Consider the following 25,196-nt stretch of genomic DNA (forward strand, 5'->3'; position numbering starts at 1 on the left):
TTGCACTATAAAGGTACAGCACAGACACAATGGCAGAATGGCCTCTTGCAAAGCCAAATGTTGGACTTAGTTTGGAAATGTGAACCACAGGCTGTGATTTCTTCTGCTGTTGCAAAGAAAACCTCTAACCGATGGATGCTGTGAAGATGAGATGATTTGAGGGAGGGGGGGGCAACATTTGCTATGTTTGGGGAATGAAAATTTGGAAATTATCCTTTTGTACAGTCGGTGGTAGAGTTAGGGGAAATGTTTAAGAAAGAACTGCAGATGCTGAAAAAAATCGAAGGTAGACAAAAATACTGGAGAAACTCAGCGGGTGAGGCAGCATCTATAGAGTGAAGGAATAGGTGACGTTTCGTGTCGGTCTGAAGAAGGGTCTCAACCCGAAATGTCACCTATTCCTTCACTCCATAGATGCTGTCTCACCCGCTGAGTTAGGAGAAGCTGTCTGCAAAGACAACATTACACTAAGGGTGATGGAGATCATCCCTTGCAAACCCTGAGATCAAGGATCAATAGTTAGTTTCAGAATTGAGATGATAAGACAAGATATACTTCCTAGACAAGATAAATCAAGGCATATCAACAGAATCTGATCTGTATCAGCCATTTACTTGTAGATTGGTAGGATGGAGCAAAAGAGCTAAATGAGCAGGTCCACTGCTAAATTCATGCTCTCAGGAAGCTTAAGGATATTTTCAATATTCAGTAAGACTTCAATAATAATTCAACATTGGTCACAAAAATTTGCAATTGATGGGATAGTGGACAGTGTGAAAGACTATCTACATTGAGAAAAGGATCTGGATGAACTTGGGAAGTGGGCCAAGAAATGGCAGATGGAATTTAACTTTCCATGAATTTTGTGTTGGCAACAGTTTGTTCCTTAAAGAGTGTATTCTTAGAGATTTAAAGAACAAGTTTGATTGAATTTATTTTGAAGAGGTCCCGGAGAAGATAGACGATGGCAAGGTAATGAAAACATGTCTATATAGACTTTAGCAAGAGCTTTGACAAAGTCCGCATGTTAGACTGGTCTGGAAGGTTAGATCACGTGGGCTCCAATGTGAGCTAACCAACTGGATTCAAAATTGGCTTGTTTAGGAAGTTTACATCAAGGATAGACACAAAATGCTGGAGGAACTCAGCAGGTCTGGCAGTATCTCTGGAGAAAAGGAATAGGTGACATTTAGGGTCGAAAGCCTTCTTCAGACTTTCGGAGTGAGGAGGGTAACTTTTTCAAAGTAGGCATATCTTAAGGAGATTTTGCGGTGGAACAGACAAAATGCGTAGGAAGGAACTGCAAATGCTGGTTTACACTGAAGATAGACACCAAATGCTGGAGTAACTCAGCGGGTCAGGTAGCAACCCTGGAGAAAAGGAATCGGTGAATTGTCTTGATGGAAGGATGGGGGTGGGGGATTGTTTCTCTGATTGGTGTCCTGGAGGGATCGTTGCAGATCCACTTTTGTTTGTCATTTATATTAACAATTTAGATGATAATACAATTGATGTGGTTGGTACATTTGCGGCGGATTTGCAGCGGATCCCTCTCTCCTTCCTTCTGATCCACCTCCAGAACTCCCATTTATATTCCCTTTCTCTTTTCCACCAGCACCCATTTTTGTTGCCTTTATTCACCTACTACCAACACATTTCACCCACTAATACCCTCCCCTTCATAAATTCCAATGTTTGATTCCAACAAGAAGTTTATCTAAGATTGCAACAGGATGTAGATCAACTGGAGAAGTGGGCCAAGAAATGGCAAATGGAATTTAATTCTGATAAGTGCAAAGTGTTGCATTTTGGAAAGTTAAAATTGAGTTACTCTGCCAGGGCAGAGTAAATGGTATTGCCCTGGAGAGCGTTGGAGACCTTGAGGGGCAATTATATAGATCCCTAAAAATTGGCAACACAAATAGATGGGATGATGAAGAAGGTTTTTGTCACATTTGTTTTCATCAGTCAGGGCACTGAGTATAGGAATTGGGACATCTTGTTACAACTGTAAAAGTAATTGGTGAGACTGCAATTGGATCATTGTGAACAGTTCTTGTGTCTCAGCTATAGGAAGGATGAGATTAAGGTGGAAAAGTGCAGAGAAGATTTGTGAGAATGCTGCTGGGACTGAGACGCTTGAGTTATAATGTGAGCTCCAGCTGTTTTTGTTAGAGCTTGAAAGGTGACCTTACAGAAGTCTGTAAAATCATGAGGGGCATAGATAAGGTGCAGTCATATTCTCTCCCGAGTAGAGGAATCTAAAACTAGAGGGCATACATATAAGGTTTGAGAGGGAAAATTTAAGAGACATAAAGGGAAACCTTTTCATGCAGAGGGTGGTGGGCATATTCAATGAGCTACCAGAAGAAGTGGAAGAAGTGGGTACAGTCACAATGTCCCAAAGTCATTTAGACAGGTACATAGATTAAAAAAGGTTTAGAGGGATATGGCCAAATACAGCAATTAAGACTAGTTCAGATAGACTTAAAATTTGGGATGGATGACACGGGTTGAATGGTCTTTGTTTGTGTGTTGTGTAACTCAATGACTCCATGACATGGTTGGCTTTTGTGTCTCCACCTCTCATCCTCCAGGCTCTGTCACCACCTTCACCCTCGCCTCCCCCCACCTGGTTCAATCTGCCCCTTTCTCTTCTTGTTTGATTCCATCAATTGGAAGGATCTGAAGAAGGGTCCCGACGCGAAACATGGCCTATTCATATCCTCCAGGGATGTTGCCTGACCCGCTGAGTAATCCAGCACGTTGTGCCTTTTTTTCCACCTGTCAATTGCCCAGCCTCCCAGCTTGGACCCCTCCCCAGCCCATCACCTGGCTCCTTCTGCCAATTATCTCTCACCCCTCCTCAGTCCATCTATCATCTACTGGCTCCTCTCTGACCTCTCCTCCCTTCTTATGCTGGCTATCTTCCCTGTCCACCCTTAATCACGATGAGTCTCAGCCTGAAATGTTGACAACTCCCCCCTGCCCCAACCCTCCCTCCCCCATTCCAGATGCAGCCTGACCTAATGAGTTCCCCCAGCAGCTTGTTTTTTGCTTACACTTCTGCAGTCTCAGAGTCACATAATTATAGAATCCTTCAGTATGGAAACAAGCCCTTCAGCCCATCCTGTCCATGACAACCAGGATAGAAACTGGGTCACCCCCATTGCCCTACAATTCATTCAGATACGTCTAAACCTTTCCTACTCACATGCACAAAACTAAATATTGTAATTGCACCTGCCTCGGCCATTTCTTCCGGCTGCTCGCACTATTTACTCACCACTCTCTGTGTGAAGAAATTGCCACTCAGCTCTCTTTACATCTATTCACCATTTCTATGACTCTCATGATGTGTTCCTCTGTAGGTCAACCCTCAGTCTCCCATGCTCCAGTGCAAAAAAAGTACCATTATATTGCCTTTTGTTATAACTCAAGTTGGAGTCCTGGTATCATTCTGGTGGGGTTTTTTTCTGCACCTTTTCTAGCTCAATGGCATCCTTCCTATAGCAGGATGTCTAGAACTGCACACAGTACTCCAAATGCAATCTGACCAACCTCTCATACTGCTGTGGCATGACATCCCAAATATTGTACTCAGTACCCTTTCTGATGGGCAAGTAAGCCAAATGCCTTCAAAAGTATACCTTCTACCTGGTCACTTGTATCCCGAGATGTCTCTGCTCTACAACACCCTCCGGGACCCTACCATTTACTGTGGAAGTCTTGTCCTGGTTTGACTTAACAAAACACCTCACACGTGTAAGAGTTAAATCCTCTCTGCCATTCTTAGCCAACTTCCCTAGTTGGTACAGATCTTTTTCATACGTTCATATGTTTATAAGTTAATAAGTTCGTAACTTATAGGAGAAGAATTAGGGCATTCAGCCCATCGTGGCTGAGTTACATTTCCCTCTCAACCCCATTCTTCTGCATTCTCCCCATAATCATTGACACTCATGCTAATTAAGAATCTGTCAACCTCCACCTTAAAAATCTCTACTTTGGCCTCTACAGCCATCAGTGGCAGATTCACAGATTCACCATCTTTTGACTGGAAATTCTTCCTCATCTTCTGTCAAAAGTACATCCTTTTATTCTGATGTTATGGCCTCTGGTCCTAGACTCTCCCACTAGTGGAAACATCCTCTCCACATCCATTCTATCCAAGCCTGTTTCTCTTTATTATTTTATTTCTTAAACTTAGATAGCCATCCTCACTACATCACCAAATTTCCATTGCATCGATAAATATAATGCCCACACTAATTACATTGCCATTCAAACCATTGATCTAGATGAGAAACAAAAGTGGACCTCACACAGATTCTTGCCGCACAGCATTGGTCACAGGCCTCCAATTAGCAAAATAACTCTCTACCACCACCCTCTGATTCTTTCCACAAATAATTTTGAATCCAGTTGGCTAGTTCACCCTAAATCTCATGTGATGTAACTTTCCAGATTATCCTACCATGTGGGTCCTTGTCAAGGACCGTTTTAAAGTAAATACAGACAACATCCACAGCCCTGCCCTCATCAATCCTCTTTTGATGACCTGAAATTAAAATTAAATTGGACTCTTGTGTCTCTGAAATATTTTCTATACGGGACCAACTTTTGCCATAATGGAATTCAAGGGAAGTTAAGACTGAGACACTATATTTCCCAGTGGGACCTCAGCACACTGATACATTGTTGAGGCAGTGGGCACATTGTTGAGGCAGTGGTTTAGGGCTGCTAGCACCAATAGGCTAGCATGGACCAGAGGGCATATATGGCTTCTGAATTACATCATCTTTGATGTAAGTTCATCGAGTTGAAACACTGGCTCTGTACAAAGGAAGATGGAAAATGAAAAGAGGGAAAAATAATAGTAGCAATCTCATTTAAAAAATATAATAATTTTATCTATAGAAAGTGGCTGGTGCATTTTATTAGCATTGACTACATACCATAGCAATAAAACTACTGCAGACAGCAGGGCAGCGAAATGATTTTGATTCTGCATGTTGCAGTTCCCAAGCATTTGCTTTTCATGCTGGGGCTGTTAGCTTAGGTGCTTGGAATGCAGCGGATTGAGTCTATAGAATTAACTTGCAAGTACATCAGCCGCACCACTCCCAACACTTCACATCCATTAGCACAGGACCTTTGTCTTCCAAACTTACACTATCTCTGGAAATCACTATTTTCTAATTGAACTGTCAAGGTTCGTCCAACTTCGGTCTATATTTATGTCGCAGGTTACCTTCCTTGAAGAATACTAGTGAACCTGCATAAGAATGTCAGGCGGCTTTGTTGTTGTAGTCGCTTAGACGAGCTTTAATTCGAGTTCGTAATAAGTTCATAAGTTCGAGGATCAGAATAAGGCCATTCGGCTCACCAAGTCTACTCTGCCATTCAATCATGACTGATCTATCTTTTTCACTCAACCTCATTCTCCTGCCTTTGCCCCAAAACCACTGACATTGTTATTAATCAAGAACCTGTCAATCTCCGCCTTAAAAATATCAATTGACTTGGCTTCCACAGCTGTGTGTGGCAATGAATGTCACAGATTCACCACCCTCTAACTGAAGAAATTCCTTCTCATCTCCTTTCTAAAGGTGTGTCCTATTATTCTGAGGCTATGGCCTCTGGTCCTAGACACTCCCACGTGGAAACATTCTCTCTACATTCACTCTAACCAGGTCTAGCCAGGTTAATTAAATATTTAAATTCAAAATTCTCCATGGCCATGGTGGGAATTGAATATATGTCTCTGATGCTACAGAATTCTGGCATCAAATCTCGTAAACCACATCTCGTAAGTTACCGGACCCCACATCCATAAAGGAATTTCCCTCAAGCCATCTGCCTCTGGCTATTGCCTACATGGGTGTTCACTGCTATCTTAAGTGGCATCTGCTGGAGGTTCTTCATGGTTGCTTGGCCACAGGAGTCACTCAACCGTGCGGTGGTGCACAGAAGTCAAATTACCCTGTCATAATCCAGAGACACGAGTTCAACGCGTAGGCCGGCAGCTGCGGAAATTAAATCCAGATCTCTCATGAAACAATGATGAATAATGACAACAAAAAAATGGCACTCGATAAATTCCTTCAGTGGAGAAAATTTGCTGCCCTGATCCATAAGTGACCCCAGTCCCACCAATACAGTTGACTTACAGTTGACAGTACAGTTGATCCAAGGAGAGATAGCTGAATGGATAGCAAATAGACTCCATGAAAGGAAGCAGAGGGTGATGGTGGAAGGTTTCTTGTCGGACTGGAGGACTGTGACTAGTGGTGTGGCTCAGGGTTCGGTGCTGGACCCATTACTGTTTGTCATCTATATCAATGATTTTGATGAGAACGTACAGGGCAAGATTAGCAAGTTTACTGATGATACAAAAGTTAGTGGTTTTGCAGATAGTGAAGATGGTTGTGAAAGATTGCAGCAGGATCTGGATCCATTGGCCAAGTGGGCGGAGGAATGGTTGATGGAATTTAATACAGAGAAGTGTGAGGTGTTGCATTTTGGGATGTCAACCAAGGGCAGGACCTACACAGTAAATGGTAGGCCTCTGGATAGTGTTGTAGAGCAGAGATATCTCGGAGTATAGGTGCACGTTCCTTGAAGGTCGAGTCACAAGTAGATAAGGTTGTCAAAAAGGCTTTTGGCACTTTAGCCTTCATCAGTCAGAGTATTGAGTATAAAAGTTGGGAGGTCATTGTGCAGTTGTATAAGATGTTGGTGAGAACGCATTTGGAATATTGTGTTCAGTTCTGGGCACCATGTTATTGGAAAGTTATTGTCAAGCTTGAAAGGGTTCAGAAAAGATTTATGACGATGTTGACAGGACTCGATGGTGTGAGTTATTGGGAGAGGTTGAGTAGGCTGGGTCTCTATTTCATGGAGTGCCGGAGGATGAGGGGTGATCTTATAGAGGTGTACAAAATCACGAGAGGAATAGATCGGCTAGATGCACAGAGTCTCTTGCCCAGAGTCTCTTGCCCAGAGTTGGGTAATCGAGGACCAGAGGACATACTGAAGGTTCAAGGTGAAGGGGAAAAGATTTAATAGGAATCCGAGGGGTAACTTTTTCACACAAAGGATGGTGGGTGTATGGAACAAGCTGCCAGAGGAGGTAGTTGAGACTGGGACTATCCAATCATTTAAGAAACAGTTAGACAGGTACATGGAAAGGACAGGTTTGGAGGGATATGGACCAAGCGCAGGCAAGTGGGACTAGTGTAGCTGGGACATTGTTGGTCGGTGTGGGCAAGTTGGGCCGAAGGGCCTGTTTCCACATTGTATCACTCTATGGCTCTATGATGCTATGACTTCTAAAAGAGTACTGGGTTAAACTTCAAGGGCAATTAGGAATAGGCAATAAATGTTGACCCTGCCAATGACACTCAAAACCTGCTCAAAATGAAAACAATACCATCCTTCCCTACATTACATCCATCTCCAAGTGAACAGAAAAAGAAGCTTAACACAATATAGAAACAGAAACAGGTCTTTGTCCTGCTACTCGTGAAAATCTCAGTTAGTCCTGTACCTTATCCATCTCCCCAGCTGATTCCCTCCCTGATTCCTTCAGTAACCTATCACCCCCTTGAATAGACCCAAAGAGCACCCATAGCCCTCAGGGATATACAATTGTGGTGATCCACTGAGTGAAGGCATGGAACACTCCATGTCGCGAGGCTCTGTCATCAGTTCCACGTCCATCTAAAGACACAACCCTTTGGACATTACCTTGTCCATAAGATTCTTCTAGGTGTTTCACTGAGAATACTTCTCATTCTTCTAAACACCAATCAGAGTAGAACCATCTAACTAGGCAACTCCACTGGCTTAATAATAGTCTCACTCACATTATTCCCACATAACTCCCTTTATAATGTGGATGGCTCGATTGTAATCATGTATAGTGTTTCTACTGACTGGTGAGCATGCAACAAAAGCTTTTCACTGTACACGTGATAATAAACTAAACTCAAACTTGCACTCAACTAATGGCTCCATCTTGTGTTTCTATACTGAACAACACCAAACCTAGCCAAATTGCACACACTTGCAGAGGGATCGTCACAATCACAAAGTTGTCCCAACACGATGCCCCCATGGAAAACTACTGGAGGGTAACTATCATTGGGGAAGCATGAGCGACATGCAAACTGGAGGAACAGCAGCTCAGCGCGCAGATACCTAACATTTACCTGGATGGGGCAACTATGACAGTTAAAGCATTACCCCATGGGGTAATGTCAGCTCAAGGTTATTCATTAAGATACTAAAACCAGCCCTGGCAAAACTAATAAGAAGACCATGGAATTGGCTATGTCAGCTGTTTTCAGCTACAAAACAGTTTTTGAAACCCTGGGGTTTGTTTTACATCCAGGTAAATCAAAGTTGAAGCCATCCACTATCATGGACTACTTAGACTTCACAATTAATTCAGTCCATATGACTGTAACTTGCCAAAAGTCTAAACGGTTGAATTGGCACAATTATGCCACAATTTAATGGTCAACGAGCAACCAACTATTCGACAAGTAGCAAGAGTAATTGGGAAAATAGTAGCAGCATTCCTAGCTACACAATTCGGACAATTGCATTATAAAATCTACAAAGAGCAAAGGTACAGGCATTAAAATATCATGCAGGTCATTATGATCGGGTCACGAAATTACCCACTGAAACCATATCAAAACAGTTGGCATAGTTTCAGCCCTATCATTATCTAACAGGTGGTAGATGGATTAACCTAAAGTCATCATTACTACTTACACGGTGCATTAATTATTTAGCGATGTTGGGTGCCTTTTATGGATTAAAAGCATATACATCAAATATGCATCACTGCATGTACGGTTATAAATGGATAATACTACGGTGGTGGCCTACATTAACCATATGGGAGGCATAAAATCGTTATCATGCGACAAATTGGTCAACACAATTTGGCAATGGTGTGTCAAAAAGACATATTTGGCTGTCAGCAACTTACCTATCAGGTAAGCTAAATACAGTGGCAGACACCAGGTCACGCAAATTCAATGGCAACATCGAATGGATGTAAAACCCAAAGTATTTGCAAAAATTATCAAGCTATATGGCACGCCAGATATCGATTTATTTGCATCAAGGCTAAATCACCAGATACCTATGCATGTCGCTTGGGAACCAGACCCAGAGGCAGCAGCGGTAGTAGATGCCTTCACGCTGGATTGGGGAAATTCCTTCTTCTATGTTTTCCCTCCCTTCTGCCTCATCAGTCAGGTACTACGAAAACTACAGATGGACTCTGCATCAGGGTTTGATAGTACCCGACTGGCCTACACAGCCATGGTTCCCAATACTGCATGACATGTTTGTTGAAGTCAGGTCAACACCATGTCAGCATCCCTTTCGAACATCCACTAAGAAGCAGTACTTAACCAGCATCAAGAAATGGGAGAAGTACTGCCAGGAAACAGGGACCACGTACACAACAGCAACAGTCACCAACGCACTGGAGTTCCTGGCCTACCTATACCACAAAGAGGAATCAGCTACAGTGCCGTCGACCACAGCAAGGAGTGCCCTGTCTGCTTATTTGAAACCAGCACCAGGACAACAGCCGATGGGATCCCATCCACTGGTGGTCAAATTAATGAAGGGCATCTAAAACATCAAACCACTAAACCAAGGTATACCCATTTATGGGATGTCAGTGTGGTCCTGATGTACCTCAGGGGATGGCCACCAGCCAGATCCCTCAGCCTCGAACAAACTACCCTGAAAACGCTCATGTGGATGGCACTAATATCCACTCAGAGGGTCCAGTCGCTACATCGATTGTGACTGGACAACATGGTGACCACCCCAGACCAAATCTCGTTCATCATCCAGGGTCTGGTAGACCAGAGCAGGCCAGGTATAGCCAATCCAGTTGTGGTGTTCCGGGCTTACCCGCCAGAGCCACGGTTGTGTGTCTTGACCTATCTACTATATTATATAGACACAACCTATAACATTAGAGTAAGTGAAAAAGCCTTATGGGTCAGCCACAAAAAACCTCATGGCCGGGTAACGAGCCAAACCATTGCAAGAAGCAGGTACTAAAGGCTGCCGGAATAGACACTAACTTTTTTCAAATCTCATTCCACCAGGGCAGCGTCTACATCAACGGCCGAAAGAATGGACATACCGGTTGACCATATTCTGACAACAGCAGAATGGTCGAGGGAAACGACATTCAGAAATTTTTTACAATAAGCCATTGACGAAACCTGACTTGTTTGCAGAAAAATTTTACAAACTGCAAATATTTAATTTAAGCCCGGGGGAGCAATTAATTTGTTATTGTTACTAAATACCATTTTTGTTTCTCGAAAAACAGATTCATTGGTTGGTTACGATAACACACTTCCTCCCTCAAGAACTTCGGCAGTGAGTGAAATAAAACTGTTGCACGGTTTGAAATCACAGAGCTTTGAAGTCTTCACGTAGTCACTCATGTGACTCCGAAGTAAAATAGTAAGATTAAACGAGAACTTACCAGTTTGAAGTTTGATCTGTATTTTATGAGGAATTACGATGAGGGATTACGTGCCCTCCGCTCCCACCCTCGTAATATAGGTCAAACTGATAACTGATGTCTCCTTTTCTTTACTATGTTTACTTCAATAACTGTGTCTATCTGTGATTCCACACCGCTGCTTGGAAGTAATGCGCGCATGCGCGCTGAGCGGGTTCTTCACGTAATCCCTCATCGTAACTCCTCATAAAATACAGAGCAAACTTCATACTGGTAAGTTCTAGTTTAATCTTACTAGTTTACTTGGGAGTCACGTGAGTGACTACGTGAAGAACCCCGCCAGGACGCATGCGTGTCATATCGCTTTCACGCTTGCGAAACGACAGGCGGGGTGGAGCGTTCCCCCGCAGCGGTAAGTTTGAAACCGCGACCTGCGGGTAAGTGATTTACTCTGCGGTAGTGTTTGCCCCTGCGCTGTTTTAACACGGGGGGGGGGGGGGGGTGGAAAGCTGGACAAAATAGTGTCCACAAGTGCTGCGAATGAAGCTGGCTGGGGAGGACCGCAAAATTGCGGGAGCCAGCGGCAGCTGAAGGCACAAGCCCCGTAAGTGGGATCAGCTGTGCCGACTTTTGGTCCCGCGCCGGCCAGAACACCACGGCCGGGCGGGAGACTATTCAGAATGGGGCCGTCGACTTTGACAAATCGAAACGGCAGGAGGCGGGATGGAACGATGTTCCCCCGTAGCGACAGTTTAAACCTGGACCTGCAGGTAAGTGAAACTGCGGTCTTTATTCTCCTCATACTGTTTCGCAGGTGGGGAAACATGGAGAGCTGTGCAAACAATGGCAGGCGGCACAGGAATCACCCGTAAGGGAATAGCTGTGTCCGATTTCGCTCCCGCAACCGGCCAGATTAAACACCATGGCTGGGCGGGAGACTATACAGAACGGAGCCGTTGGCTTTGACAAGTCAAAACGGCAGGAGGAGGGGTGGGCAAGACGTTCCCCCTTAACGGCAAGTTTGAAGCCTGGACCTGCAGGTATGTGATACTGCGGTCTTTATTGTTCCCATGCTGTTCTACAGGTGGGGGAAACAAGACAAAGAAGTCGACCAGAGCTGGTGGGGGAAGACCGCGGAGTTGCGGACGCCAGCAGTGGTTGGCGGCACAGGAATCACCCGTAAGGGAACAGCTGTGCCCGACTTCGCCCCCGCACCGGCCAGATTAAACCCTGCATCTGGGCGGGAAGGCAAGAAGAAAACCAAAAGAGTCGAGGACTGATGAGTCCGACTTTGGGCGGCCAGCGACCGTGAGCGCTGGAGCCGGTTGGTGTGGCTTATGGAGCCGAGCTCCAACATGACAGGCTCTGGGAGATGGAGTCTAGTCACTGTGGGCACTATGTAAAACCCACAGCAGCACCTCTTGTAGGGCTGCACAGTGCATCTCCTTCGTCAGAGGGGAATACTGGGGGGGGTCAATTCTGGGCTGACCCTGAAGAGGGGTTTTGACGAACAAAACTACAAGTGTGCAGGGGGTGCAGGAAGGCAAAATCTACTGGTCATGGTGTCCAAATACATACAGCCAGACCACGATGGACACCACTGCAAAAATACTTGGGACCAGGAAACTGCGCATCCCTGAATGTTCCAGTCATGGAAATAGCATCTGGAAACATGTCAGAGCAGGGTTAGGAAAGTCCTGGGGCTCATAAAGGCGACAATATTAAGGATCTCCTACAGCCAAAGACAGCACCCTTATGCACCCACCAGCAGAACAAGAGAAGCTGGTGAAAGCTTAAAGGCCGGGCATACAGGACAGCGGTCTTTTAGACCATAGCCCAGACCGGCCTTTCTGGAAGATGCGCAAACCCCCAAACCAAAAACAAACCCAGACACCGGCGCCTCAACCTCCACGAAGACCACACAGAAGAAGCAAACTTCCACTGGTAACAATGGAGGTAGGTTGGCTGGTCCCTTACAAATTATAGGAAGAGTGGATAATACACACATTGGTGGGAGATTACACTCTTTTGGATACATGGTGTATATTAACTACTGACACTTATATCCTAAGCAGTATCCAGGGACTTACCATTGAATTGTGCAAAAAGGGTAATGGGTAAACCCAACACGATTGGCTGGAATACATTGTACTATATATTCAGTACAAAATGGGAACTGGTAACTGCTAAAGGACTGATTCCCAAAGGCTACTCCATGGCTAGCATCGACCTAAAAGATGCTTACTATTCAGTGCCTACACGGACTGATCACAAACATTATTTTTAAAAATTCAACTGGATGGGGCAGCTCTGGCAGTAATCATATGATCATACTAATTGTGGGCATAACTTTGGAGTTGGCCTAACTAGCTGTAACAGCCACCATACAATTGGGTGAAAACTGGGGTTACCATCCATCCAGTTAAATCTAAACTAACGCCTACCAACATAATGGATTATTTGGGGTTCACTATTGACAGCTCACAAGTCGGTGACTTTACCAAAGTAAAAGGCTACAGTCTTAACTGAGGCCTGCAACAACCCCACTGACATCAGTGAACCGTCTATCAGATTGGTAGCAAGTATAAATGGCATATAGTGTCTGCCTTTCCAGCCACACAATTTGGACCTTTGTATTACCAAAAATCTACAAAGGGCAAAATACAAACACTCAAAGTTAATACTGGTCATTTCGACAGACCAATAAGCCACCAATCAAAGCTTATGGAATTAAAATGGTGGAGGGATAACATTCGGCATTGTTCCAACCCTATCGTTATCAGCAAACCCTTAGTGGTGCTACAAACTGATGCCAGTGCGCTTGGTTGGGGTACTGCCAATTTCCATCTCCATCTGTGGAGGTAGATGAAAGGCACAGGAGGCATCATTATCACAAACATTGGGCATAAACTACCAGGAAAAGTGAGGTGCGTTCTATGGCCTAAAGTCATACTGCTCTGGGATAAATCACCATCGTGTTAGACTACAGAGTGACAATCTGACTAATACAATTTGGTAATGGTGTATCCAGAGAAATATTGGAATATCAGCTACTTACCTACCAGGTAACCCAAAATTCAGTGACAGACATCAGGTCATGCAAATTCAATAAAATAAGACTTAATCACCAGTTACCAAACTGTGTTTCTTGGGAACCAGACCCTGGGACAGCAGAGACAGATGCTTTTCACTGCATTGAGGGGGCAATTGTTTATCTATGCATTCTCTCCTTTTCTGCATCATCAGTCGGGTATTATGAAAAATACAACAAGACTCAGCGTCTGTTAATTAGTAGTGTCGATTGGCCTACTTAACCATGGTTCCCTGTGATACTCAACATGGGGTTTAACCATGCATCACCACCCTGAAACAACCATATTATTGGTTCATCCTGTAACAGGGGAACCCATCCATGTCAAAAACAACAAACCTATCAATTTGTAGAGTCTAAAGAAACCTCTACTGCAACTGGGACTGGCGGACCGAACATTGAACATTATCTCAGCGGGCCACAGACAGTCCACCAAAAATTATATCTTGTATACATCAGGAAATGGGAAATATATTGTCACAGAAACAGCATCACCTACAGTTTGATGAACATAACGTCTGTTCTCGAATTCCTGGCAGGCCTTCATTATGATGAGGGGCTCAGTTACAGTGCCATTAACTGCGCCAGAAGTGCCCTATCAACATATCTATGGCGAGGATCAGAGCGTCATTCTGTTGGGACTCACCCCTGGTAACCAAACTTATGAGGGGAATTTTTAATATCCATCCCCCAAGAACTAGGTACTCTCTAAATGGGATACAAGTATTGCCCTAACATTGCTAAGGAATTGGTCTCCAGCAACAGCTTTGTCCCTGCAAAGACTGACGCACAAACCAGTCATGCTGATGGCTTTGGTCACGGCACTAAGGGTACAGTCATACATAAGTTAAGGCTGGACTATATGACTTCTTCAACAGGAATATAACGTTTCATATTACAAATTAGTCAAACAGAACAGACCGGGATCATCAGGCTTCAAAATAGAATTTAGGGATTACCCTACAGATATCGTCTCTGTATAATAAGACAATTATTGTTCTATATGGAGAACACCAAAAACATCTGAGGCTATGAGATGGCACTACTAATCAGCCACAAACAAACCCACAAAAAAGTGTCGGTTCAAACTATTTTCAGATGGCTGAAACAGGTTTTAACAACAGCTGGGGTGGATACTAACATATTCAAATCTTATTCCACCAGGGCTGCAACTACATCGGCAGCTATGGAGTTGGATGTACCAATGAACCAAATCCTCTAGACAGCAGGATGGATTAGGGGAAAATGTTCCAACTATTCTACCACAAACCAGTAGTTAAACTGGAACTTTGCAGAGCCAATTTTAAGTTCTGTAATATAATTTCACCCCATAAATAGGGGCTATAATTTGTTGTTGTTTCAATGTTGGATTCATGTCTAAACATGTTAACACAATTCCTCCCACAGTCAATTAAGGCAGATGTGATGCATGGACTCGTTTCCACGGCATGAAATCACAGAGCTTTGAAATCTTCACGTAGTCACTCACGTGACTCCGAAGTAAAATAGTAAGATTAAACGAGAACTTACCAGTTCGAAGTTTGATCGTTATTTTATGAGGAGTACGTTGAGGGAATACGTGCCCTCCGCTCCCACCCTTGATCATATACTCAACTGGTATTTTCTTCTCTAATCTTACTATGTACAGTCATTACAGTTATCTGTGATTTCACACCGCTGCTTTGAAGAATGACACGCATACGTCCTGGCGGGGTTCTTCACGTATTCCCTCAACGTACTTCTCATAAACTAACGATCAAACTTTGAACTGGTAAGTTCTCGTTTAATCTTACTATTTTAGGTGATTGCAAACCACCCCTTTTCCCTACACCCCTCCCCTTTCTCCTCTTCCCCCCTCTCCCCTGTGACACACCTAGACTTGCACCTGTTTCTTCCCGCCCTCTCCCCTTCCATCTACATTCCTTCATATAGCTTCACAATTCACAACTCTTCAACCCTTCTGCCTCGCATCTTCTGTCTTTCCATCTGTGGCCTTTGTCCAACATCTGCCTGCCAATTCCCCTCCCGCCTCCCACCTGTATCAACCCATTACCTGCCACGCTTTATCCTACCCCTCTTCTCTTACATATTTCTTCCCCCACCCCTACAAATAGTATGAAGAAGGTCCTGTCCCAAAATGTCACCTGTCCATGTTCTCCAGAGGTGCTGCTTGACCCGCTGAGTGACAAGCACTGTATCTTTATTGTGAACCAGCATCTGCAGTACCTTGTTTCCTCATTCCCTCAGTACTGCCACCCCCCGCCCCAATACATCACTCCCTTGGTACTTTAGACTTTAGAGATACAGTGCGGAAACAGCAATCACCCCACACATTAGCACTTTGCTACACTCTAGGAACAATTTACTTACATTTTTACCGAAGCCAATTAACTTACAACCCTGTACTTCTTTGCAGTGTGGGAGGAAACCGGAGCACCCCCAGAGAAAACCCACACACAGAGAACGTACAAACTCCGTACAGACGGCACCCATAGTCAGTATCAAACCCGGGTCTCTGGTGCTGTAAGGCAGCAACTCTACCGTTGTGCCACTGTGTCACTCCCACAGTACAACTCTCTTTCAATTCTGCCCCTCCCACAGTAGTGCCCTGGGGTGTGTCCTGCACAGTTCTGAGGACCTCCCTGGACCATCAGTCTTCGCTGCCGGAGGTGGGACTGGAATCCCATGCTCCGTCTCAATTACTCTGCTTGGAATCTAACACCCCCCTCCACTGACCCCACCTCTCCACTGAGCTTTAAACCTTTGCTCTTCACACCAGCGTTTGGGAAATATTTCAAGAGGAGTTATATAAAACAATTTTTTAAATGGGTACAGGTATTTCAATATTTCCTTTGAATGCAAGCCAGATCTTTATACTCTCCTTAGAATACACTGTCTAACATCTAAAGTAAATCCTTAAGGTTAATGCTTTACATTCACAGGAACCCTGTATCCCAAGGGCATTGCTTTGTTGAGAAGTAAACAGTATAGCTAGTTTACGCAACTAGCCATCTGACTGGTTTACCTCTGACACTTCGATGTTTAGTTAATAGTATAGTCCCTGTCACATTTAATTGAGTTGGAGATGAACCCATCATTTCTATTGCCCTCTGTAACCTCAAGAATCTAAATTTTCCACTCAAACACAGTGCGGGTGCTTTGCAGAGCACATGTGTTCAGACTGCAGGACTGACTCTGCTTTCTGTTGCCTGCTATTTTAATTGTCTGTCCAACTCCCTCTCTGACCTCTCTGTTGTGCAGCCTCCTCTACTGCCATAGTGAGGCCCAATGTAAACTAGAAGAACAACATGGATAGAGGATGTTTCCACTAGTGGGAGAGTCTCGGACAGGAGGTCATAGCCTCAGAATTAAAGGACCTTCTTTTAGGAAGGAGGTAGCAACATAGAAACATAGACAAAAATAGTCAATCGTCAGAATAGGTGCTGGATTAGGCCATTCAGCCCTTTCAGTTAGCACCACCATTCAATATACTCATGACTGATCATGTACAATCAGTACCCTGTTCCTGCTTTTTCCCCATATCCCATGATTCCTTTAGCCCTAAGAGCTAATTATCTCTCCTGAAAACACCCAGTGAATTGGCCTCCACTGCCTTCTATGTCAGAATTCTACAGATTCACAACTCTCTGGGTGAAGAAGTTTTTCCTCATCTCAGTCCTAAATGGCCCGCCCCTTATTCTTAAACTGTGACCCCTGGTTTTAGACTCCCTTAACATCGGGAACATTTTTCCTGCATCTAGCCTGTTTAATCCATTAAGAATTTTATATGTTTCTATAAGATCCCCTCTCATCCTAAATTCCAGGGAATACAAGCCCAGTTGACCCATTTAGTCGTCATATGTCAGTCCCGTCATCCTGGGAATTAACCTGGTGAACCTACGCTGCACTCCCTCAATAGTAATAATGTCCGTCCTCAAATTAGGAGACCAAAATTGCACACAATACTCCAGGTGCAGTCTCACCAGGGCCCTGCAGTAGGACCTCTTTGCTCCTACATTCAAATCCTCTCGCAATGAAGGCCAACAAATCATTAGCTTTCTTTACTGCCTGCTGTACCTGCATGCTTACTTTACGGTGAGACAGAATTTCTTTAGTCAGATGGTGGTGCATCTGTGGAATTCTTTGCCACAGAAGACTGTGAAGGCAAAGTCAGTGGAAGGCAGGGAGAGATATATTCTTGATTAATTCAGGTGTTAGAGGTTATAGGGTGAAGGCAGGAGAATGGTGTTAGGAGGGAGAGATGGATCAGCCATGATTGAATGGCAGAGTAGAGTTGAATGACCAAATTCTGATCCTATCTCTTATGATCTTATGAACATCTTGTCTCCCATCCAGACACTTTGCAAGCCGCTGGAATACATACTGTAGTCTCCAATTTAAGATAATCTGCTTCCGAATATTTCCTTTATTCTTTTATCCTTTCTCACCCCGTAACTTTACGCTAACTCCCTAGTGGTCACTTGTTGAGTCAACTGATCTCCATATAATCTTTTATCTTACACTTCACTTCACCCCTGCCTCCCTCAACTTCAACTATACTTTGAAAACTGTAAACCCTCCACACTGCCTCCAGCTCTGCCGAAGTTCTCCGGTCCAAAACAATGACCAGTTTCTCTTTCCACAGATGCTGCTTGAATGACTGAGATCTTCCAAGAGAGTCAAGACTCAAGAGGGATTTATTGTTATATATCCTGAAATGGAACAATGAAAATCTTACCTGCAGCAGCACAACAGGCATATAAACATAGCTCTCTGTAACACACCTTAATAATCAACAAAACAGTATATAAAAATCAAACAATAATAGTACAATGACAAATACAATGCCCCACAAGTCTTTGTAGTTCAGAGCTTAGTTGGAGGATGTAGTAGAAAATAGATGCAGGAGTAGGCCATTCGGCCCATCGAGCCTGCACCGCCATTCAATATGATCATGGCTGATCATCCAACTCAGTATCCTGTACCTGCCTTCTCTCCATACCCCCTGATCCCTTTAGCCACAAGGGCCACCTCTAACTCCCTCTTAAATATAGCCAATAAACTGGCCTCAACTACATTCTGTGGAAGGAAGGTAGGAAGGAACTGCAGATGCTGGTTTACACCCATAATGCTGGAGTAACTCAACGGGTCAGGCAGCATCTCTGGAGAAAAGGAATAGGCAGCGTTTCGGGTCGAGACCCTTCTTCAGACTGAGAGTCAGGGGAAACAGAAATAAGAGAGAAATATGCTATATAGAACAAATTAATTAAATATATGCAAAATGCAATGATGATCAAGGAAATGTGGAGCCCACAATGGCCATTGTTGGCTGTGGGATCGGTGATAATGAGTTACACAGACAGTGACATTCAACGGGATAACAGTGAAACTAGTACAATGTCTAAGTTCGGGGAGGGGCGGAAATAGAGGGGATGCAAGGGTTACTTGAAGTTAGAGAAATCAATATTCATACCATTGCCCAACTGCCCAAGTTTATTGCTCGGTATTGCTCTGTGAGCCAACAGACTTGACTGGCTGAAGAATGCATCGAAGGTCATAAGGTCATAAGGAATAGGAGTAGAATTAGACCATTTGGCCCATAAAGTCTACTCCGCCATTCAATCTTGGCTGATCTATCTCACCCTCCAAACCCTATTCTCCTGCCTTCTCCCCATAACGTCTGACACCTGTACTAATCAGGAAATGGTGGTAAGTCTATAAATAGGTGTTTTGCTCAGCCATTGTACTGTCAATGATGTGGACTGTATCTGTAGTCACATATGGACCAGATCATATCAGAGAGGCAAATCTGCTCCTCTGACAGGCATTGGTGAAGCAGATGGCATTTTGTCCATTATCTGATAGATCTTGATATCATCTTTGCTAGGACTACCTGTCATTGTCCAAATTCAGTGTTTTTAATGGAATTTAAATTAAATTTAATGGAATTTTAATTAAATTCTACTGCTGACATGGTGGGATTTGAACTCGGGTGTCTAGTTTTTTAATCAATTTTTCTTCCCAGATCCAGAGCCAACAATATCACGAGAGACCCCTTCCACCCCTGCAACGGACAGTTCCAGCTGCTACGGTCAGGCAAACGCCTCCGTTGCCATACGGTGAGAACGGAGAGGTTGAGAAGGAGTTTCTTCCCAGAGGCCATTCGGACTGTAAATGCCTATCTCACCAGGGACTAACTCTACTGAACGTTTTTCCTTCCATTATTTATTATGTAAAAGAATATGTGTGTTATGATTGTGTTTATAGTTTGTTTGGTTGTTTGGTTGTTTGTCTTTTGCACAAAAGTCCGCGAGCATTGACACTTTCATTTCACTGCACATCTCGTATGTGTATGTGACAAATAAACTTGATTTGACTAGACTTGAGGTTTGTACTTATAGAAAGCGAGCTGCCAGAGGAGATGGAAGTGGTTGGTGCAATATGACATTTAAAATACATTTGATCAGATACATAGATAGGAAATATTTTGACAGATATGGCCAAACACAAGCAAATGGGATAGCTCAGGTGGACATGTAGGTCAACAAAGATTTATTTAGCTGAAGGACCCGTTTCCATGCTGCAAATTACCTTAAATCCTCTGGATTACCAATCCAGTATGTTAGCCGCTACACCGACATTGCATCCATTTGCACATAGTAAGTCTCACAGCAAATTATGTGGTTGCAACTTATTACTGTTATTTTATTAACGTCAGTTGAAAGTTGGCAATCAATAAAGATACCAGATCATTCCTTTTCCAAATGACATCCTGGGGAAGTTTCCATATCTACCTGAGAGAGCAGACAAGGACCTCGTTTAACATCTCAACTCAAAGATACAATGGCTGTGACTGCAGCCCCACTGTGAACAAAGCTTCCAAGAATCATGAACAACTGCATCAGTGCTATCTTGTTCAGTTTAAGTTTAGTTTAGTTTAGAGATACAGTGCAGAAAAAGACCCTTTGACCCGGAGAGTTCGCACCGACCAGTCATCCCAGCACATGAGCACTATCCTTCACACGCTAGGGATAATTTACACTTATACCAAACCAATTAACCTACAAACCTGTACATCTTTTGAGTGTGGGAAGAAACCAAAGATCTCTAAGAAAGCCCACACAGTCACGGAGAGAACGTAAAACTGCTGTCTTCGTACAGACTGCACCCGTAGTCGGGATCGAACCTGGGTCTCTGTTGCTGCAAGGGCTGTGAGGCAGCAACTGTCTGACAGAGAAGACAAGATAGAGCAGGAACGTGTTGGAAGCAGTGGGAGATTTGAGATCGAGGATTATAATTTGGTTACCATTGTGGTCATGCCATATGTGGTCTACAGCATTTGTACTCCCTGGCTTTTGACCATGCCTGAGGCTTTGCTTCTGTTTGTGGTGTTTTTGATGTTTCTTTATTTTACATGTCTTTTCCTACTATTTCTTTTGATTGTTATTTTTGGTGTGTATTAACTTTTTTGTCAATGATTAGTGATGTACAGCACTTTGTTGCAGCTATGTTTGTTTTTAAAGTGCTCTATAAATAAAATTATTATTATTATTATTATTATTACAGCGACCTAAGACTCTGAAATACCCTCTCAACCGATTCTCTTTCCTCTGTCCAAATATTCCTTAAAACCTATCCCTTTGACAAAGCTTTTGGTCACGTGCCCTGTAAGGTGGAGGCACAAGAGACTGCAGATATGTAAACTTTTGCAAGGATCACCGTACAGAAGAATACAGAGGTGTCTCTGGTGTGTAACTAGATGAAAAATCCACAGGTCTGGACAACTGGTTGAGAGGTAATATTTTATACATATCCATCGCACCTGCCTGTATTAAATTAAAAATATATATCTTTCATGATCTGAACATTACTGACAAGGTCAGAGTTTATTATCCATTCAAGAGTCAACCACATTGAATGGTCTGTAGGAAGGAACTGTAGATGCTGGTTTAAACCGAAGATAGACACATAAAGCTGAGGTAACTCAGCAGGTCAGACAACATTTCTGGAGAAAAGGAATAGGTATTCTTTCTCTTCCCCCTCTCTTGCCATCCATTTATCTACATTCCCTCGTTCATTCCTTCTTTCCCCTTCCATCGTTCTCCCTGTATCTCTTTTCCCCATTATGGCCCACTCTAGCTTGTTCTACCTATGCCCCACTCCCCTCCCTTCAATTATCCCTCTCTCCTTCTCTTCTCACCTTCCCTCCCTCCGGCGTTATTTAATCATAGAGTTATGTAGCATGGAACCAATGTCTTGACCATCTTGGCCAATGTGCCTACCTGAACTGGTCCCATTTGCCTGCGATTAGCCCATATCCCGCCAAACCTTTCAAATCCACGTACCTGTCCAAACGTACAAGACAAGACAGGCCAGCGAGCCGGGGTGAGATCGGAACACTGGGGGCGGTTACAATCTCGTCGCCCTTCCCTCTCTCCCTCCAGTCCAAACCAAGCCCCACTCTCCCTCCTCGCACACTAACCTGGCACTAGCAGGTGGCTGACAGTGTGACGCTTTCGGTATTCGCTGTTGGTTGAAAAAAAAATATTCGCAGATAGGGTTACGGCTGAGGGAGGAGCTAGGAGCTAGCGAGGGAGAGAGAGAGAGAGAGAGGGGGGGGAAGGAGCTTCCTGTTTGTGAGAATTGCTTGCGATATATTTTTTTAAATCACAAAGGTCCACCGCAGTTCATAACCTACAGATGTGGCGGGAGAAGAGAAGAGAGCTTCTGTAGAGAGCAATTCTGTGCAGGACATCTGTGCTGCCAAGTCTCGACTCGTCCTTCTGACAACTTTTTTTTATTTCTTGCGGAAATGAATGTCCTCATCTTCTACGTGTTGGCGGTCACCTCGCAGTTGGCTCCGGGAGGTGAGTTGGCTTCGTATTGCCGTCGATATTCGCCGGTCAAGCGCCTTGTCCGGAGTTTGATACTCTCTGTTGCCTCTCCACCCCCAAGCCTTATATTGCATAAGCGACACGGTGCGAGAGGGTTTAAACAAAAGTGCGTGGTGCTGCACTGTACACGGGTCTGTTATTTGACGAGTGCAATGAGTTAAAAGAGTTAACAGCATGACATTTAAAAATGACAAATGGTACCCCCTTGAGCACTCGCTGTCAGATCTTGCAACTTAATTTTGTCTCTGCATGTCTCTGGGGCCAGGTGTTAACATTCTTGTGGCGTTAAGAAAACAGCATCTAGGTGTTTCAGACTAATTCTACACCCCTAGCCCCCCTTTTAACTCCACACCTTTGAAATGCCTGCATTTCTGTGAAATTCTGTCTTATTCGGCTTTCCGCACACTCCCCTCCCTTTGAAGTCGGCGGGAAAAGGCTGTTTTCCCATGGAAATGAAAGATATCTGAAACAGCAGGCAGCCCGCGGCTTATCTGCTGTTTGCATGGCAGGGAAGGAAGCCTTTTTCCAAGCCGTCACGTTGAGGATGAAAAAGTGATCGTGTTTCTACGACAGGTGACAGTGCTGCGGCCTGCGGAATGTGCTCGCCACGGACTATTGATGTCCTGGGGATGGTTGGCCGGGACATTCCCGAGCCTCTTCGAAGTGGGGATCCCGTGATATCGTAGTCGAGGGCTGGCGCTGGGAAAGAGCGCCCGGTAATAGAGTGGCAACCGAGTGTTGTTGAAGAGGGAACCACGCCATAAGTGCTTTAACTTGAATAAGATCACGGTGGGAAGTCCATTAGTCCCTCTGGTTTGTGAATGCCACCAATTTGTCAAAACGACATCAATTTGCTCTGGTCTTTTTTCGCATCCAGTCCCCCACCAAACCCTACTTTCAGTCCGAAGAAGGGTCCCGGCCCAATGCGTCACCTATCCTTTTTCTCCAGAGGCGCTGGCCGACACGCTGGTTACTCCAGCACTTTGTGTGTGTGTGTGTGTCTCTCTCTCTCTCTCTCTCTCGTCAAACCTCATCTCTTTCCCATAGTTTATTTTGGTCTTTTGCCTGAACGTTTGGTTCAATGCGAGTTTTGTCTGATAAATTAGAGGCGATGTGCCGATAGAGCAACAACAAAAAACATAACAACGTGCTGGAAGGACTCAACCCCAGCTAGTTTGAGCTCATATCTCTGGATCAGCTCGTACCTTGCACAAGTGTCCCGTGTACCTTTTCTTCTAATAAGGCCAAGGCTCGTCCTGTCTGTGGACGCAAGGCTTTGGAGACAGTCGGGGCTCTCGGAAACAGTGTCTGTCCATCACCCCCCCACACACACACACACACTCACACACAGACGCTGCCTGAGCCACTCAATCTCTCCAGCAGTTTGTTTGTTTTTTAGTTTGCTCGGATTCCCAGCATCTGTAGACTCCTGGGACTGATTCGCCAGCTTCTTTCGGAAGTCTGTAAAGTTGCCTCGTGAATCCCAGAGCACCGTCCTGTTACTTTGCTCTCAGCAATAAACCTGGAAATTGATATCCAAATGTATCAGAACGACGTTCGGAAACCAGCCCATATCGCGTAAACGCCAGGGACTTGCATATAATATAGTGGCAGAGACATTCATCACGGAAACAGGCCTTTCGGCCCATCGAGTCCGTGCTGCCGATCGTCCACTGATTCAATTTTATTCTACCCGCATGTTTACAACTCCCCCTCCCCTCCCCCTCCCATCACCAACACATTTAACGATTTACAATGCCGATTACTTGCCAACCAACAACTCTCTGGGATGTGTTTTGGGCGAAGAGAGGGTGTGGAGTGGACTGGGGAGGAGAGGGGAGGGTATTGGGGGAGAACCAGAGTACCCAGGGGAACCCCACACAGTGGCAGAAAAACAACGCGCAAACTCCACAACCATCGCCAAAGGTCAGGACGGGGATCGAACCCAGGATGACTGGAGTCTACCCGCTGCACCACTCGCAGCGCCCTTAACCCTTGCGTGACCTCTTCGATTGTATAATCTAGGGATGTCGGCAGTGGGGAGGAAAGCAACCCAGCCCGTCTCCCACGTGAATTTGAAGCTCTTCAAGAGGAGCAGGGTCATACCCCTCTGTGGATTGGCCAATGTCCATCTCATTATCAGCAATATCAAAACGGATTATCTGAACATTGTTACTTTGCTGTTCATAGGACCTTGCTGAGCACATTTGGCTACTCCGTTCCACAACTGCGACTGTGGCCGCACAATGGGTGTGAACCTTGATGTGGCCCTTGTGGCTAAGGGGATCAGGGGGTATGGAGAGAAGGAAGGTACGAGATACTGAGTTGGATGATCAGCCATGATCATATTGAATGGCGGTGCAGGCTCGAAGGGCCGAATGGCCTACTCCTTGCACCTAATTTCTATGTTTCTACGTTTCTATGAACAGTTCTGCGACGATCTTTCAAAAAGATAGATGAAAGCGAGAACAGTACAGCCCAGGAAACAGGCCCTTCTATCCTCTTGCTAAACATGATGCCAAATTACACATCTCCTTCATCTGAACATGATCCACATTCCTCCATTCCCTGCTAATCCACACACCTATCTATAAGCCTCTTAAACACATCTACTCCCCCTGCTGAACGCCAGCACCCACCAATCTCTGTGCTAAAAACCTGCCTGCACACCTCGTTTAAACCATCTCTCTCT

General features: G+C 44.5%; 1 protein-coding gene and 1 long non-coding RNA gene across 3 annotated transcripts in view; one reads left to right on the plus strand and one right to left on the minus strand.

Moving 5' to 3' along the window:
• The window catches only part of LOC129699412 (uncharacterized), a 34,501-nt gene extending 12,404 nt beyond the window's left edge, over positions 1 to 22,097 (minus strand). Inside the window, exon 1 of one of the 2 annotated variants that reach the window (XR_008723844.1) lies at positions 21,893 to 22,097. This is a non-coding gene — a long non-coding RNA (uncharacterized LOC129699412). The remainder of the gene's footprint in view (positions 1 to 21,892) is intronic. The other variant, XR_008723843.1, reaches the window with a different exon arrangement.
• A 246-nt stretch (positions 22,098 to 22,343) lies between these two features.
• si:ch211-202p1.5 (uncharacterized protein LOC103909337 homolog) overlaps positions 22,344 to 25,196 on the plus strand; it is a 55,554-nt gene continuing 52,701 nt past the window's right edge. Inside the window, exon 1 of the mRNA XM_055639151.1 lies at positions 22,344 to 22,477. Within this exon, the coding sequence (XP_055495126.1) occupies positions 22,423 to 22,477 (55 nt within the window). The 5' untranslated portion in view covers positions 22,344 to 22,422. The remainder of the gene's footprint in view (positions 22,478 to 25,196) is intronic.

Source organism: Leucoraja erinacea, chromosome 8, assembly GCF_028641065.1.
Source record: "Leucoraja erinacea ecotype New England chromosome 8, Leri_hhj_1, whole genome shotgun sequence".
Taxonomy (NCBI): Eukaryota; Metazoa; Chordata; class Chondrichthyes; order Rajiformes; family Rajidae; genus Leucoraja; species Leucoraja erinaceus.